Source organism: Electrona antarctica, assembly GCF_951216825.1.
Source record: "Electrona antarctica genome assembly, chromosome: 16".
Taxonomy (NCBI): Eukaryota; Metazoa; Chordata; class Actinopteri; order Myctophiformes; family Myctophidae; genus Electrona; species Electrona antarctica.
In genome coordinates this window covers 37,620,885-37,636,999 of record NC_136797.1, presented here as the reverse complement: position 1 = coordinate 37,636,999, position 16,115 = coordinate 37,620,885, and the positions used below count along the sequence as shown (strand labels likewise).

Genomic DNA, 16,115 nt, shown 5'->3' with positions numbered 1-16,115 from the left:
ACACACGCACGCACGCACGCACACCTTGTGTGGGCCAGGAAAAATTGTCTGTTTCTCAATTCATGTTATACGACTTGTGACCCCCATAAAGAACGGTAATGCAAGTGTACGCACGCACGCGCACACACACACACACACACACACACACACACACACACACACACACACACACACACACACACACACACACACACACACACACACACACACACACACACACACACACACACACACACACACACACACACACACACACACACACACACACGTAAGCAAGTCCCACGGCCATTTGAAGTTTCACAGAAATATCAAGTTTCAAACGAGAGAGACAGTTTTTATATCAGTTTACTGGCAGACAATAAAGCCTGATTTATACTTCAGCAGCAGATCTACAAGCTCACAATGCGTTGAGATGTGCGCACGCACGCACGCACGCACGCACGCACGCACGCACGCACGCACGCACGCACGCACGCACGCACGCACTTGTATATAGGGCTGATGTGGTTACTGTATGTTTGTAATAATAATCAAAATCTACAAAGTAACTAGTAACTTGCATCCGAGATGTAGTGGAGTAGAAAGTAGTAGTGGAGTAGAAAGTATTGGAAATAATCAAGTAAAGTAGTACAAATAACTCGAAAAAGTACAGTACTTGTAATTGTACTTTGTTACTTTGAATCACTGTCATACGCAGGCAGAGGGTGCGAGAAACAGGTAGAGATCTCTGCCTCGGTGACAGTGGTGCTGAAAGACACACAACAGGATATATGGATAATCTGACTGATTAATTATAAGGGTGAGATAGTTTCTGAGGTAATCTGAGGTAATGCCAGCTATAGCCTGCCTGCCAGCTTTAGCTATACCAAATCATCTCCGTTAAACTACCACTGATTGTACTTTATTTTAAAGCTTCACTCTGTAACCTTCCTGTTCTATGCCCTATTTGAATCCCCGGTCTCCTGTGCAAGTGCTAAAATTCCATGACCGGGTTTTATCACACTGTCAGTGGTATGTGGACTTCACGCCTCCTAATATGGTACAATACCGATGGTTCTCAAAGTTTTAAATTTCCAGGGTCCATTTGGTTTGGCCACACTCAGTTACAGACCTGTAAGGGTCCATTTGGTTCCATTTATACACTCAGTTACAGACCTGTAAGGGTCCATTTGGTTCCATTTGTACACTCAGTTACAGACCTGTAAGGGTCCATTTGGTTCCATTTGTACACTCAGTTACAGACCTGTAAGGGTCCATTTGTATGATGATGTCACGCGCATACCCTCTAGGAATCATTAAATGGAACCGCTAAGGAATTTAATTGTCAGGAGGGAATAATTTAGGAGGAACCGGAATTGTTAAAATTCTAACCTATAAATGTGTTAAATGAGTGCCTTTTCACTTTGAATGTCTCTAGTGTAATATATCGTAAAACCTTTAACCACTTAAGCCTTTCATTGATCATAGACCTCTGCATCAAATCTCTTCAGCGACAATAACTGATCTAAAAGTTTGTTGTGACGTGCTGTGAGCATGTAGATCTATTTTGCCCAATATTCACCCCTGAGAAGGGGCATTGCGGTTCAAGTGTAGAAAATTGTCATTCTTTGTAGAAAACGGAGTCTCTTTTTCAAGTGGGAACTGGCCAAGCGGCAGAATACATAATTACACTTTCAAACGCTACATTGTACATTGTTTGTTACAACAGCCAAATAATAAAATAAACCATAATAAATGTATAAATGTTATACTTACGGTAAACATAGTGGAAATATCTGATCTGCAAGTTTACGATGTAAGCTTGTAGATCTGCTATTTCAACTTTTTGCCAGGTGCTTGAATAGCACCTGGACTACATTTGCTACTACCTCTAGTAGTGACCATAGTGGACACTCTAAAGTTCTAAGCCAATGGGAGACTTACCCATAAAACCCATAGTCTGAACCTCATAAATCCCATACTCTGAACGCCGCAATGTGAAGCCGTGAGCTGAGGCAGAGGCGGCGGCACACAAACTGATCTGATGATAGATGTTCATAAACAAGAGCTTTCGGCACCTGGCAGTTATGACTGAGTTATTCTTGTTTATGTATGAACATCTTTCAACATGGAAACGATTATGAAATTATGCAATAATTGCAATTATCTCAGAAAATTGCGATTAGACGATTATGTAATAATTGTGACAAACCTAGATGCTACAACAAATACAAACTAGTCTAAAATGCTTCTAAATTGTTCCACTAAGCTCAACTGTATTTTAAGGTCAGCCATTCCTTTAGGTTAGTTTTGAGTTTGGGATTTTGTGCATTCCACGTTTTCGGTAAGGTTTTCTTTAACATCAAGTAAGGTTGCAATCTTCCCGGCCTGCTTGTCCTTTTCTCTGTCAGTTCCATTGAGAGGGTTGAACTCCGACACCTGTTCCCCCCGAGGGCAATTCCAACGGTTGAAAACAAAACAAAAAGCTGTATGCAAATAAAAGGCTTCCTCATGTTTACAGACAGAACAAAGGCCATTTGGTTTCTCACATGCTGATTTGGGGGATGTGGCAGCATTTAATGTTAATGTACATTGACTATAATGTGAAGAAAGGGATGATTTATGCGCTGTTGGAGAGACAGGAGAAGGATGTACAACCACCTTAAATTCTACTAATCATCAAAGTCAGTACTTTTGACCAGAGCAAATTGTTTAACACATTTAAAAAGCTGAGCTTGAGAGAGCTCTCGGCCAGCCAGGATGCAACATTTGCATAGAGTTTGCATTGTGCTCGATGTTGATGTGTTGGCAGAGAGAGGTTTTGATGTGTGAGCTGACTGAGTCTCACATAGGGCTGCGATCCGCAACCAGATCCAATTTTGAGGAACCGAAATTTGGAACATTTGGAACCGTTTCCGCAGTGGTGTAAAGTAACTAAGTACTGTGCTTAACCCATTCAGGCCTGACGTCGAAATTTAAAAAAAAAAGTTTTCTAAATCATGACAATTTTCGGAAAGATTTGAGGCACATTTTAACGATTTTTCAAAAATAGCAGACCTACAAGTTCATAGCGCGCCACTCGGTGGCGCGCTATGAGCTTGTAGATCTGCTATTTTTCAATAGCTAAATTATAACAATGTTTAAAACGCTAACGCTAACGTGACATGGATGCGTTCCAGGTATCAATGGATTAAGTACAAATTTTAGTTATTTGCACTGGAGTATTTCTCACTCTTACTACCAAATGGACCCGTAAGAGTTATGGGGGGCATTGAAAGTAAATAGTTTGAGAACCACTGTGCACTAAATGGAACAGAGCCTTAATTAGCATCATCGTTTCACCTGTGAAGGAAGAGTTATTCTGTGTGCATACTAGAGCCCATTCGGTCTCCTAAAAAGGTGGCTACCTACGTCACACAGATACAGGAAGTAAGTCTTGGACTACATGCATTGTGTGACGGTCCTATCTCATGGCAGAGCGGTTACATCAGTGTCTCATTTCGTGCAGTGGGCTCAGACGGCATCATGAATAAGACATGTGCTTTATCCTCACATGTACTGTATGTTGGGAACTTGTGTTGTGGGAGTTCTAGTTTCACATTATAGGATTGTTAGTACAAGACAGCTGTTGTCAGGGTGCTCTGTCCTCAAACCTTATGCAAAACCACACAATTGCAAAAAATGCCTTTCAACTCAACTCCAGTCACAGAACACATTGTAAATCCTAGTACACGGGTATCATCTGTGGCCAATTCGGAAGTGCCTCTCACCTACAACAACTAGACTAGACCATATATATATATATATATATATATATATATATATATATATATACATACACACACACCAGAGCTAAAGCGAGCGAGTTGCCGTGTCGTACGTTGCGAAGTTCGATTGAGCCGACTCAGAGCCGTTCAAGTTGCGACCCGATAGACATAGAATAGTAAATGTTCTGGCGAGAGCGTTTGCCCCAACTGCCACTCAAAGTGGCTACTGGCCAATCACAGCGTGTCCTTGCACAAGTTCACTGGCCAATCATAGCGTGTGAATCCGTTCAAAGGACGCGGTTTTGCGCACTGTTTAAATGTGAGATAAAAATAAGCAGAGCAACAATGAACTCTGTTCAATAAACAAGGTAAATAGTCACATAAATAGAGGGCAGGGTGAACAATGTAGTGCCTCGTATAAAATATAGGATTCCAGGTAAACACTGAACCTAGCATCTTCCCGCTTAGTTTTCTTAGCTCTCTCTCTCTCTCTCTCTTTCTCTCTCTCTCTCTGCCTCCTCCCTATGAAGACATTAATGAATGAATGGTGTTGTATTTTCTGCTGTTACATTATTCATGGAGCAGGTGATTGTTGGTTTGAGTGTCTGAGTAACCAAGGTGAGTAATTACAGATTATGGGGAGTCTAATCACCAAGTTGTTTGATTCATTACATGCTATTTCATGTGACTTTCTCTCTCTCTCTCTCTCTCTCTCTCCTCTCTCTCTCTCTCTCTCTCTCTCTCTCTAAAGTTGCAAAAGTCATCCTTAGCAGTCAATAGGTTAATTGGGGTGGTTGTTGCATTTGGTCTCCCTGCTCTTCGGTTGACTAGTGTCTGTCTAGGTAGGTTGGACACGCATCACACGCCCTTTGACACAATTAGTTTGACACTCATTTTGACCCGAAGGTCAAAATTCTATTTCAACCCCAGAGCAAGCAGACAGGCTCTATTAGCTCTTCACGCCCATCTGAAAATATGTTGTGCCAGGGACCCTCATACAAGATGTGTGTATTCAAATGCTTAAATATTCCACATGTTTCATTTTTGTTTTTTCCAAGATTTATTTTTCAAATAGCAGATCTACCAGCTCACAACATGTTGCAGATGTCATGTGTTGTGTGCTTGTAGATCTGCTATTTTGAAATAGCTGTCAGTGTGTGCTCATGCAGCCTATATTCTGTTCTTTTGGAATTGTTTTCATAGACCTGGTTGCTTATTTCTCTCACACAATCTGGCAACATGTACTGCTTGCAAACGAAAGAGAACAAAAGCCACAGTCATTCAGAGTGTAAACCTCTCAACCACTGTAGTTTATTATAGGTCAGTGGTGTAGACATAATTTGTGTTCTACTTCAGCTCCATTGTTTAGTAGTATCACTGTAAACATTTAACATCAAACATGCATGGGCATGTTTTACTCCAGGTCACTGCCTTGACCTGGAGTGACACCTACTGCTCCATACTGGTATTACAACATCACAAATTGAATGGTGTTTTTTCTTCTCCACACAGTGAATATAGCCAATATAATTTGCAACACGTTGTAAGCTTGTATATTGGTTGTTGTTTGAGGAACAAGTTTGAAAATGTGCATCATAATAATAATCAACAGGCCCAAAATGGGCACCCAGGTTGAAAGTCAGCTCACCCATCTGAACACTCAATACGTTACGTGGTGGGCAGATCGTGGGCTGCGGATGCTTTCAAATATTTTCCAGCCGACCCTAATCCAGAAAAGGTTGTTGACTCTGATTTAATTATAAGGACTGAGGGAGATAGTTGTGCCTGAGGTAATGCCAGCTAGCATTAGCTTAGCTGTTTGTGAGAGTCTCTTTGTCTCCGTTAATAACAAAACTTCCAGAGGGTGAATGAGACCGACTTGCATCCCAGATGTCTTTCTGGTGGATTCTGATTGGCTGGAAGTGATCAAAAGATATCGCCATCCACTTAGGTTAAAACAATTTGTAAAATGATATATTTAAAGCAGTGGTTTTCAACCAGTTGTTGTTATTGCTTTGAGAAACGTGTGTTAACAATCCCGAAAAACTGTAATTAACACTTTTCTTTTTTTTACACAACACTGGTATCGGATCGGACCGATACTCAAGTAGTAGAGATACCAATACAGATCAGAATCTGTATTGGTAAGGAAAAAAATCGGTACATCTCTAGTGTTTTTTTCTTTTCAAACCCTTTCAGATCTCGTTGGAGACGGAGCGGCTGGGACCTCGTCGTGTGGATGGCTTGAGGAAGGAGGACGAGGAGTGGACGAGGAAGGCTAATGCTGCCGTGCGTTCCATCCAGGATCTCACCGTCAAGTTCTTTGAAACCACCACCAGAGCACAGAAAGGTAAACACTACACTTAACAAACTAAATAACCACTGGTGACTCGGTGAGAGTCAAAATGTTTCAGAAATTATTTTAACAAATTGATCACAGAAATTGAACACTTAAGACTGCGGCCTGGTGCATGCAGTTGAAAGATGGTAATTACACAAGCATGCACAGTCAATCAATCAACAACGTGGGTGTGTGACAGGCACAGCCCAGAGGATAAGAACTATAAGGCATAAAGCTACTAACATCTAAACATCAAGAACAACAAATTTGTATTACCCAAATACATTACAACCAATAATAACAAATAGAGTAATAACCAAAGGAAAATGGACTAGAAAGGAATATCGATTAGAGAAGGAATCAATCCGGCACAAAGACCAGGGGCCCTGGGCGGCCCTGGCTCCAAAGAAAACTGAACGACGGCGCCGAGCTGGGAGCCAGAGGCCATTCCGCGGCGCTCCCGCACGCGCACCCCGTTCCACTTTTCTCACTTGTATTGGTACAGGTAGTGTTAATTTTGACAGGAAATTTGGATTTTAGTTTTAGTCACATTTTAGTCACCTGAAATGTTTTAGCGTTAGTCTAGTTTTGGTCGAATAAATATCCTAAGATTTTAGTCGACTAAATCTACAGTTGATTTAGTCGACTAAAATGTATTTTGGCGGGCCTTGATGCTGTCGTAATGACTGATCTTACACTTGCTGAAAATAGCCTACAAGCTCACAACGCATTGCGCTGCCACGCGTTGTGAGCTTGTAGATCTGCTATTTTCAGCATGCAGTGTAAAAAGTGTAAAATAACTTATACTTATTTGTTGACGAAATTGTCGATATATTTAGTCTTAGTCATCATAGCTTAGTTTTCATCAGTGAAAAAAGGTAGTCGAACATTTTTTGTCGTAGTATTAGTCGACGAAATCAACACTGCTCACATGTCCTGTATATTGTTTGTGTTTGGTTTGGGCAGCGATGTACGAGCGCATGCGTGCCGACCAGAAGAAGCTGGGCAGGTCGTCGTGGGCGTCGGCCGTGGAGCGCATGGAGAGACTGCAGTACGCCGCGTCCAAGGAGACCCTGCAGCTGATGAGAGCCAAGGAGATCTGTCTGGAACAGATCAAGCACGGCCTGAAGGAGCAGGTAATGACACACTGTGACCACACTGTTGATAGGGACAGCAAATTTAGATCATCAGGTCATCTGGAATGTTTTAGCGACAAAAATTGTATATTTAGTCGACTAAATGTAGTGGAGAAAAAGGACTCAGTTTTGTTACCTAAGTATCAATGCTGCAATGTAGAACTACTCTGTTACAAGTAAAAGTCCAGAATGAAATATGTACTTGCGTAAAAGTACAAAAGTATTGGTATCAAAATATACGGTAGACCTACTACTCATAATGTCAATGTCCCATTTCACAAGATATCATATGTAAGAAAGTATTGAAGTATTGAAAATAGGAAATACACCAGTAAAGTAAAAGTACCTCAAAATTGTACTTAAGTACAAGCAAGTTGTATACAGTAAATGTACTTAGTCACTTTACACCACTGACTGGTTGGCTGTGTGTGCATCCAGATGCAAAGTTTACAAGGTGGGGATGATGCAATGGTGCGTCTGGACCACATGGAGGCGCTGTACTACAAGCTGCAGCTGCAGTTGTATGATATCCAGGCGGAGGTCCTGCGATGTGAGGAACTCCTGCTCAATGCACAGCTACACAGTCTGAGGAGACGCATGAACGGTACTTATAGCATTATTTATTTGAATCACTTATTTCAGTGATTTTCAACCTTTTTCATGTCAAGGCTCATTATTTATTCGGCATTTGAGCCACGGACCACCATTTGATGAGATTTCTCTCAGACCCAAAACGTTGAATATTTTGTTTTGGTAGGATAAGAATTTGTCCACAATGCCATGCTGTGTTGATGTTCGTACCATAGGAGAGATAACAGGCCAATATTGATCAAAATGACAATTCTTCTACATTCTCTAATTGTGTAAACTTCTTGTAAATTACGTAATGCAGATGTTTAATGATAATGCTTGGTTTCATTTTAATCTCGCAAGAGTTAAAGATCTATAAGGGACTCTCCCTCATTTAGCTGGGGACCAGCTGTAACAATATAAGGATCACTGGTGGTCCCGGGGCCACTGGTTGAAAACCACTGACTTAGGAGAAAACAGCTATGTTTTCATAATCGCTGAGTTTGATTAACCGTTGCACCCCATCAGAGTACCAGGACGAGGTGGTATACTATGACGCCTACGAGAGTCCTGACGCCATGGAAGGTGCCGAGGACGGTGTGGTCGTTCAGACTCCTCCGACAGATGAAGAACTTCACGACCTGCAGCGCAAGATACGACAGCTGGAAGCCCGGCGAGGACGCATCACCGCCAAGAAAACCTACCTCAAAAACAAGAAGGTACACTAAGAGAACCTACCTTAAAAGCAAGAAGGTATACGCTAAGAAAACCCAATGCTGTCCAGAAGGTGCTGGATTACAAAGACACGTAGACTGAAAAGAAAAGAATCTGCACAAAGCTACTATTAGGAACATTTTGACCGGTACAAGGTCTTCTTCAATGAGACTGTCTCATTGTACCTGGCGAAAACCTTGACCAGGTCAAAACATTGTACTCTGTAAAACAGTGTGAAGATTAATTTATTTTCAAGCTAAGAAAACCTACCTCTAAAACAAGAAGCTAAGCTAAGAAAACCTACACTTTCAGAGTTACAGACCCATAAGTCTTTTTGTACCCACATTTGAGAACCAGTGTATCTCCTGGACCTACAACACAAAAACAATGTGCCATTGTTTTTGTGTTGTAGGAGATTTGTATAGTGAATCACAACCAGAAGTTGCAGCAGCGTCAAGGGTATGATGACATCGATCCACTTCTAGCACCACAGCAGGTACAAGGGACAGAATGCCTGCATTATTCTCTCAATAATACTTATAATAATAGTCACAGAGAATTAAAATAATTAAAACCAACACATAGTATTATTTACTATGTGTTGGTTTTAATTATTTTAATTCTCTGTCTAGAGAGGAGATCCTGATGAAGATGAGGAGAAGGGAAATGCTCGAGTGAGTCAGGAGAGACAGAGAACGCTGGACAGACTTCGCAGCTTCAAACAGGTATGAAGTGCAACGCGAGTCAGTGCGGGGGCGGCAGTGGCTCAGGGGTAGAGTGGCCGGTAGGTGGCCGCATGGAAACCACAAGTTTGATCCCGGCCTCCTCCAGAGTTAGTGTCTAAGTGTCCGTGAGCAAGACTCTGAACCCCTAATTGCTCCCAATGTGCAGTTTGGTGCCTTGGATGGTTTCCTCTGTCATCGGTGTATGAAAGGGAGGAATGTAATGCACAATCTATGTAAACCGCCTTGGATAAAGGCGCTATTATGAATGCACCATTTACCATGGATTTTTACCACGGTCACTGGCGGAGCAGAGTGCCTCCCCTCCTCGTAGCCATTGTATAATTTTGACCACAACGGTAACTTCCACAATAAATTAGTCCACGTGACTGTCATGGAACGACCCTTCACGCAATCAAATGTTCTGACCTTGGCTTTTTCTATTCTGGCCACACAGCGCTATCCTGGTCACGTGACTCTGAAGTCCAGTAGACTGCGTCTGGGACAGTCTTACACCAAGAGGAAAGCCGGTGGAGCAGGTATAGTCACAACAAAAAGTTACCGTCAGTCATTTCTTTGTATAGGCCTATTCATGTCAATTGTCATAGCTGCCTTTCGCACATTTTGTTTACAAAGCCTAAAATGTAAGTTGTATTCATATATATTGTTCATATATTCATATGACCATTCGAAAATAGCCGATCTACAAGCTCACAATTTGTCCCGATGCAACGCATCGTGAGCTTGTAGATCTGCCATTTTCAAATGTTTGAATTTGAAAACTTGAAATGGGACATTTCTGCATAATAGGTACTTTTACTGTTGGTACTTTAATTACATTTTGATGCCAATACTTTTGTACTTTTACTCAAGTACATTTTACTTAAGTAAAACAATTGCGTACTTTTCCCACCACTGCCTAGGAGCGTGTAGAGCATGGGAGCAGCACAGTGCTACCCAGGGTGGCAGAGCATCATCACAGCAGCCTGGCACCCAGTCGGCCAGCGTCCAAACTGACGGCACCTTGAGTCTCCCTCCGCTCTCCAGACCGCCGTCTGACGCCTGCGGCTACGAGAGTGTGTCGTGGCCGCCGCTAGAGCTCACCGCCACGGGAGGAGCCGAGGGCTTCGGCGGTTTCCGTCTCCCTCCGTTCGCCTCCTCCATGCCTCTGCTCTCAGATCTCCCTCCCTCTTCTCTCCGTTCCTTGGGCCCTCCACCTCCACCCCCCCCTCCTCCTCCACACCCCTCCTACGCAGGGGAGGAGCAGCAGGGCGAGGAAGGGGAGCAGGACTCCCGCTGTAGCCTGGTGCAGAGACCTGCAGCAGGTAGGTCCTGTCAGAATTATTCACCGCACACAGCCTTCAAAATGGTTTTCTCTCAAACAAAACGCCTGCGGTCCCTGAGGCTATTGGTGTACTGACCATGGTATTACTGTGCTTAGCTGACCTAATCTGACTCTGCCAGATGGGGGCGGTATTGATTCACTAGTTCACAATACAGCCCCATCTGGTGACACTCAGGAACTGCCGATGAATTGGGCCAATCAGCAGCAGCTACGGGCAGGATCTTCTAATCACCTGCCAAGTAGCTTGAAAAAAGGCTCATGCCCCATTGATGAAATAATTTGTTCAAAAGTAGCCCAGTATTGACATACATTAATATAATTTTCAGACGGTCTTATTATGCAGAACATTTACTTTTGCACAGTACTCAAATCTTTTAGGGCTGCAGCCCCTCCTATGCCCAGCTTTGTCTGTCTGTGTGAACACAAACATTGGCTGATAATTGGCTGATAACCCCATAGTGATAATTTGATTGACTGAGCAAAGTACATATTGAGGATAAAAGTGAAGACGCCAAAAGTGATTGGCCGGAATGACATTTGAGGATTTGATTGGCTGAGCACAGGATGTGATGTATGATGATAAGAGCGCCCCTCACTTCACACAAGTGTGATTTTTTTTAAGAAAGAGCTGCTATTTTTGAAGAATTAATAAAATTATTAAATGCATGTTTATTTGTTTATTTTATTTTGATTATTATATTGATTATTATTATTACCAGTCCTTGTCTGTTTATATTTAAGTTATTTGTCATAATCTTTCCAAACATAGTATGATTTCTATATGTTCCAATGTTCAATGCCAAAAAAACAATGAATGGTCAACTAAAATGTCCTGATCTTTTGACAGGGTGCGAGTCACCTTCTGCACTCCAGGTGTCAATGGCGTTCTCCCCGCAGTTCTTTGACAGCAGCCAGCTGCTCACAGCCAGGAAGAAGCTGAGGAAGACGGCCTCCATGGATACCTCGCAGTGGAGGAGAGGTACGTGTGCACAGTGGTGGAAAAAGTACTCGCATGTTTTACTTAAGTAAAAGTATCAATACTGCAATATAGAAATACTCTGTTACAAGTAAAAGTCCAGAATTCAAAATGTACTACTTCAACCGGAGCTCATTCACATGTACGCTAGCGTGTTTTAAGTTGTGTTTTAAGTTTTAAGCTGCATCGTGTTGTGAGCTTGTTCTGCTAAAACTTTCCCCCACAATAACAGAATACTAGTACAATAAAATAAACTAGTATAGACCCCTGGGGGACTCTGGTCAACCACATAGGGTTTAAGTGGTTAATTGGCTATAATAATTGGCTTCTCTAAATTGAAATGCATTAAATAAGTAATACCGTTTGTTGTGTTGCGTTTCCCAAGCCTGCTCTCCCATGGACGAGGTCCTGGCGTCTCTGAAGCGCGGCAGCTTCCACCTGCGGAAGGCGGAGCTCCGGGTCCTGGCCCCCGACCCAGACGACGACGAGAGCAACAACATCTTGGCCCAGATCCGCCAGGGCGTACGGCTGAAGAAGGTGCGCACGCGTCCGGATGCCCACGGGGGCCGGCGAGGCGCCTTTGGGAACCTGCCCCTGCACTCGGCGGACGCTCTGACCCGCAGTATCCACGAAGCTCTGAGGAGGATAAAGGAGGCTTCGCCTGACTCCGATTCTGACGATGACGATGAGGACAGCCTGCCTGGTGCTGACTGGGACAACTAACTCATCGGGCTGTGCACAGCAGTCATATTGGAAAGTCTCTCCCTCACTTCCTTCACAGCCTCACAGGTCAATGATACTATTATATAATGCCCTGTTCCATTTAGTACATTCAGCCGTATTATACATACATCTTAATGTTCATAATGGGCTCTATGCACAGCAGCCGTCCTTCATAGGTGTTACCAATGATACTAATGAAGGCTCTGCTCCATGGTATGGGGTGCATATGTTGGCTAGACATACCAACAGTCCTACAGTCATGAGTCCGACAACACCATCGCTCCCGACATGCGTGGCCGGTTACAAATCACCCGTGGCCGGTTACAAATCACCCGTGGCCGGTTACAAATCACCCGTGGCTCCCGACATGCGTGGCCGGTTACAACTAACCCTTGGCCGGATACAAATCCCCAAAGTGTTTTCTAGGGACCCTCATGGTTCCTTGAGGGTAGTGTTGTCATTGCACGCCGTACCACACCAAAGGCTGCCGAGTGCAGAGTATCACAAGGGTTCATTGTGTGACGTGCACGTGACGTAGTTTAAATAGCATCCCACCAGAGAATCAAAACAAATCACCAATGCAACACTGCTTGAGGGGGTTCCAAATAACCCCTTATGGGTGTACAAATGGAACCACATGGACCCGTTACAACTCACGAGGACAACTTGGTTCCATTTGTACGCTCTCAGAGTTATGGGGGTCCTTGGAAGAAGAAGAAAAACACGTTTGAGGACCACTGTGCTGCATTAAATGTAGTATCATTGGTAACACCTGTGTAGGAAGAAAGGAAGATGCCCAATTTCTTTCAATATGGCTGCTGTGAGTGTTACGTTACGTACAACGAAAACTCACTCTGCATACCAAGACTTAAGTGCGCTTTTGAGATTTTCCAGAAAAGGTTGAGAAGCACTGTCCTAGACCATGAGTCTTCAACGGGGGGTCCGGGGATCCCTATGGGGTCCTCAGAGTTACTACAGGGGAGGGGGGATGCCAAATCTTTGTGTGATAGATTTTTTTTAACCAATTGAACCCTAGCATCCCTATTGTGGGGGGAACATTCACCGAAAAAAGCCGATTTACAAGCTCACAACGTGTCATGTTGCGATGCTCAAATATTACTCAACTACAAGTGAATGTTTTTGCAGTAGTCACAGATCTACAAGCTCACAACAAGTTGCGCATCACGGCATGTGGATCGCTAATAGGGCCTAAGTGGTTCATTCATAATGTACTTTTTTCCCATTCCTAGAAATGTAGTGGAGGCAAAAGTGCAATATTTGTCTTTGAAGTGTAGTCGAGTGAATTATCCAAAAATACAAATACTCAAAAAATGCACAGAAAAAATACTGAAGTACAGAACTCAAGTAAATGTACTTTGTTACTGTACTGTACATGTTCATACTGTATCATCAAAGACAAACTTTTCCGTTTTCAGCAAAACATTCCAATATTCTATCCAATCGGAGCTGCTTTACACAAAAAACCCACACATTTAGAGCAAATAACTCAAATAAAGATTATTTAAAATAACTTGAATAACAAAGATTCTTATAGCTTTTTAACAATGCCAATGGTATTTTTCTACTCCAAATTACGTAAAATGAATATCTGACTGTTTTAACCGTTACTGAACTTAGCATTTGAAGTTGAACACATTCCTGTGAATTACAGCTGTTACATAAATGATGTTCACTACAAACTATCACAAGTCTGATTCCCTCCTCATCGTTATCATTATGCTAATGAGATGGTAAATAGGGTTGGGATCCAGGAACCGGATCGGGAATCGGTTCTGTCACATTTGAAACCGTTTCCGGAACACTGTCAGAGTTTGTATGTGGACTTAAACGTCTGCTATACAATTGCAATGCTCAAATGAACCTATAAGGGCCCATTTGGTTCCATTTGTACACTCTCAGAGTTACAGACCTGTAAGGGTCCATTTGGTTTCGTTTGTACACTGTCAAGAGTTACAGACCTGTAAGGGTCCATTTGTACACTGTCAAGAGTTACAGACCTGTAAGGGTCCATTTGTACACTGTCAAGAGTTACAGACCTGTAAGGGTCCATTTGGTTCCATTTGTACACGGTCAGAGTTACAGACCTGTAAAGGTCCATTTGGTTCCATTGTGTACACTGTCAGAGTTACAGACCTGTAAGGGTCCATTTGGTTCCATTTTGTACACTGTCAGAGTTACAGACCTGTAAAGATCCTAACCCTGACCACACTTTGAGAACCACTACAATAATATGCATGCAATACTGTGTGTATTGTATTGTAATTCATTTGTGTTTATCTAAACTTTGAATGACGGCAAACATGTTGTAGACTATTATTTATGTATTATTATTATTTGTTTTTAGAATGGTTAAAGGGATCCATTAAAGGACCACTTCACCACTTTTCAACCTATCTTCATATAATTGGTCCTAATAATCATGATAACATTCCACAATTGTTTTCTACTCAGTCTGTGTCTCATAAGGAGGGCTGTGGGCAGTTCAGAAACCCATCCACCAGTGACATCATCGTTAGGCAGATTTTTTTTAAACAATATTTTTTTTTACAAAAATGTTTAGATTTCTATTATCGAGAGAACGATGGCTTCCATTATCGCATTGCAACTTTTCAGGACTAGAAAGCCTGCAGTTTATATTAGCTTGGATTCCCCATCGATGATGTCACTGGTGGAAGGGTTTATGAACTGCCCACAGCCCTCTTATTTTATGAGACACAGACTGAGTCGAAAGAATTGTGCCATTTTATCATGATTATTAGTGAGGACCTATTATATGAAGATAGGTTTGAAAGTGGTGAAGTGATCCTTTAAGGAACCAGGAGAATGGCTGAAATCCTAAGGATCCCAACCCTAGTTGTAAGACTTGCCCACAATGACACAAATTACGACATTATCACCTGATTGCAATTATTATTGGAGCTGACGACTATTTTACGTACTTTTTAGAATTATTCCCAAAAAATAAACTTCAGAAATGATGACCTTGGGGCCCCTGCACATGCTCTAAACTCATTATGCAGATTTGTATCCTTATATCTTTTTTTACTTCAACCACTAGTTGGGGTAGCCTATATAGCAAAACTTACTGCAAACTACTCTGAAAGTCTATTATGAAAACAAATGTGACAATATCATGTTTTAAGAATGTTTCTATTGAAGTAAAATGTTAATTTGGAAAGCAGCAAAGAACAGTGTTGAACGAAGAACCCAGATTACTTAATTAAAAGCACAAGTTAGAAATGCTCGATAAGTAAAAGCCCTTGTATATTTGTTTTACTTGAGTAAAAGTGCTAAGGTGTCACTGTTGGCATTAACATAGACATAACTTGAAGTAATGATTATTTAAATGTATACTTTCCACCACTGCTTTTAGGTTTATTGTAGGAGCATTTTATTTGCAGGATGTGTGAAGTTTCAATAGCGCCCTCTGCTGGCAAACGACGCCATACCTCTCTCTTTGTACAATGACAACAGGCCCCCAGAGAGGCTGGGAAATGTTTAATGCCAAAGCTGTAACAGCAGGCAGGCGAAGTACATGCATGAGAGTGCGCACAGCTGGGGTTTTTGAGCACTCGACCATGAATCGATTCAGGCGCGTTCATGGAGGTTAGCACTTGAGCATTTTAGTAGGGTGTTCTTGCAACTTCCATTGAAACTAATAGCTATGGGCGGGCGGTCCACCTTCTAGTAATATATAGGGGTCAATCAGGGGAGCTGTCATAGTGGAGCGATTATAAAACGTGACAGCTGCTCGCACGAGCCCCACACATGCACATGCATGATTGACCATCATCCCTGGGATCACTGTTTCCTTTATAATC

The 16,115-nt window shown here is 42.3% G+C and overlaps 1 protein-coding gene across 1 annotated transcript in view; it reads left to right on the top strand.

Moving 5' to 3' along the window:
• Window positions 1-12,834, top strand: part of jmy (junction mediating and regulatory protein, p53 cofactor) — a 21,278-nt gene extending 8,444 nt beyond the window's left edge. Inside the window, exons 4-13 of the mRNA XM_079524581.1 lie at window positions 5,946-6,096; window positions 7,054-7,223; window positions 7,662-7,827; window positions 8,322-8,512; window positions 8,920-9,003; window positions 9,140-9,232; window positions 9,687-9,768; window positions 10,153-10,554; window positions 11,422-11,553; window positions 11,936-12,834. Coding sequence (XP_079380707.1) covers window positions 5,946-6,096; window positions 7,054-7,223; window positions 7,662-7,827; window positions 8,322-8,512; window positions 8,920-9,003; window positions 9,140-9,232; window positions 9,687-9,768; window positions 10,153-10,554; window positions 11,422-11,553; window positions 11,936-12,273 — 1,809 coding nt within the window. The 3' untranslated portion in view covers window positions 12,274-12,834. The remainder of the gene's footprint in view (window positions 1-5,945; window positions 6,097-7,053; window positions 7,224-7,661; window positions 7,828-8,321; window positions 8,513-8,919; window positions 9,004-9,139; window positions 9,233-9,686; window positions 9,769-10,152; window positions 10,555-11,421; window positions 11,554-11,935) is intronic.
• Window positions 12,835-16,115: the final 3,281 nt, after the last annotated feature.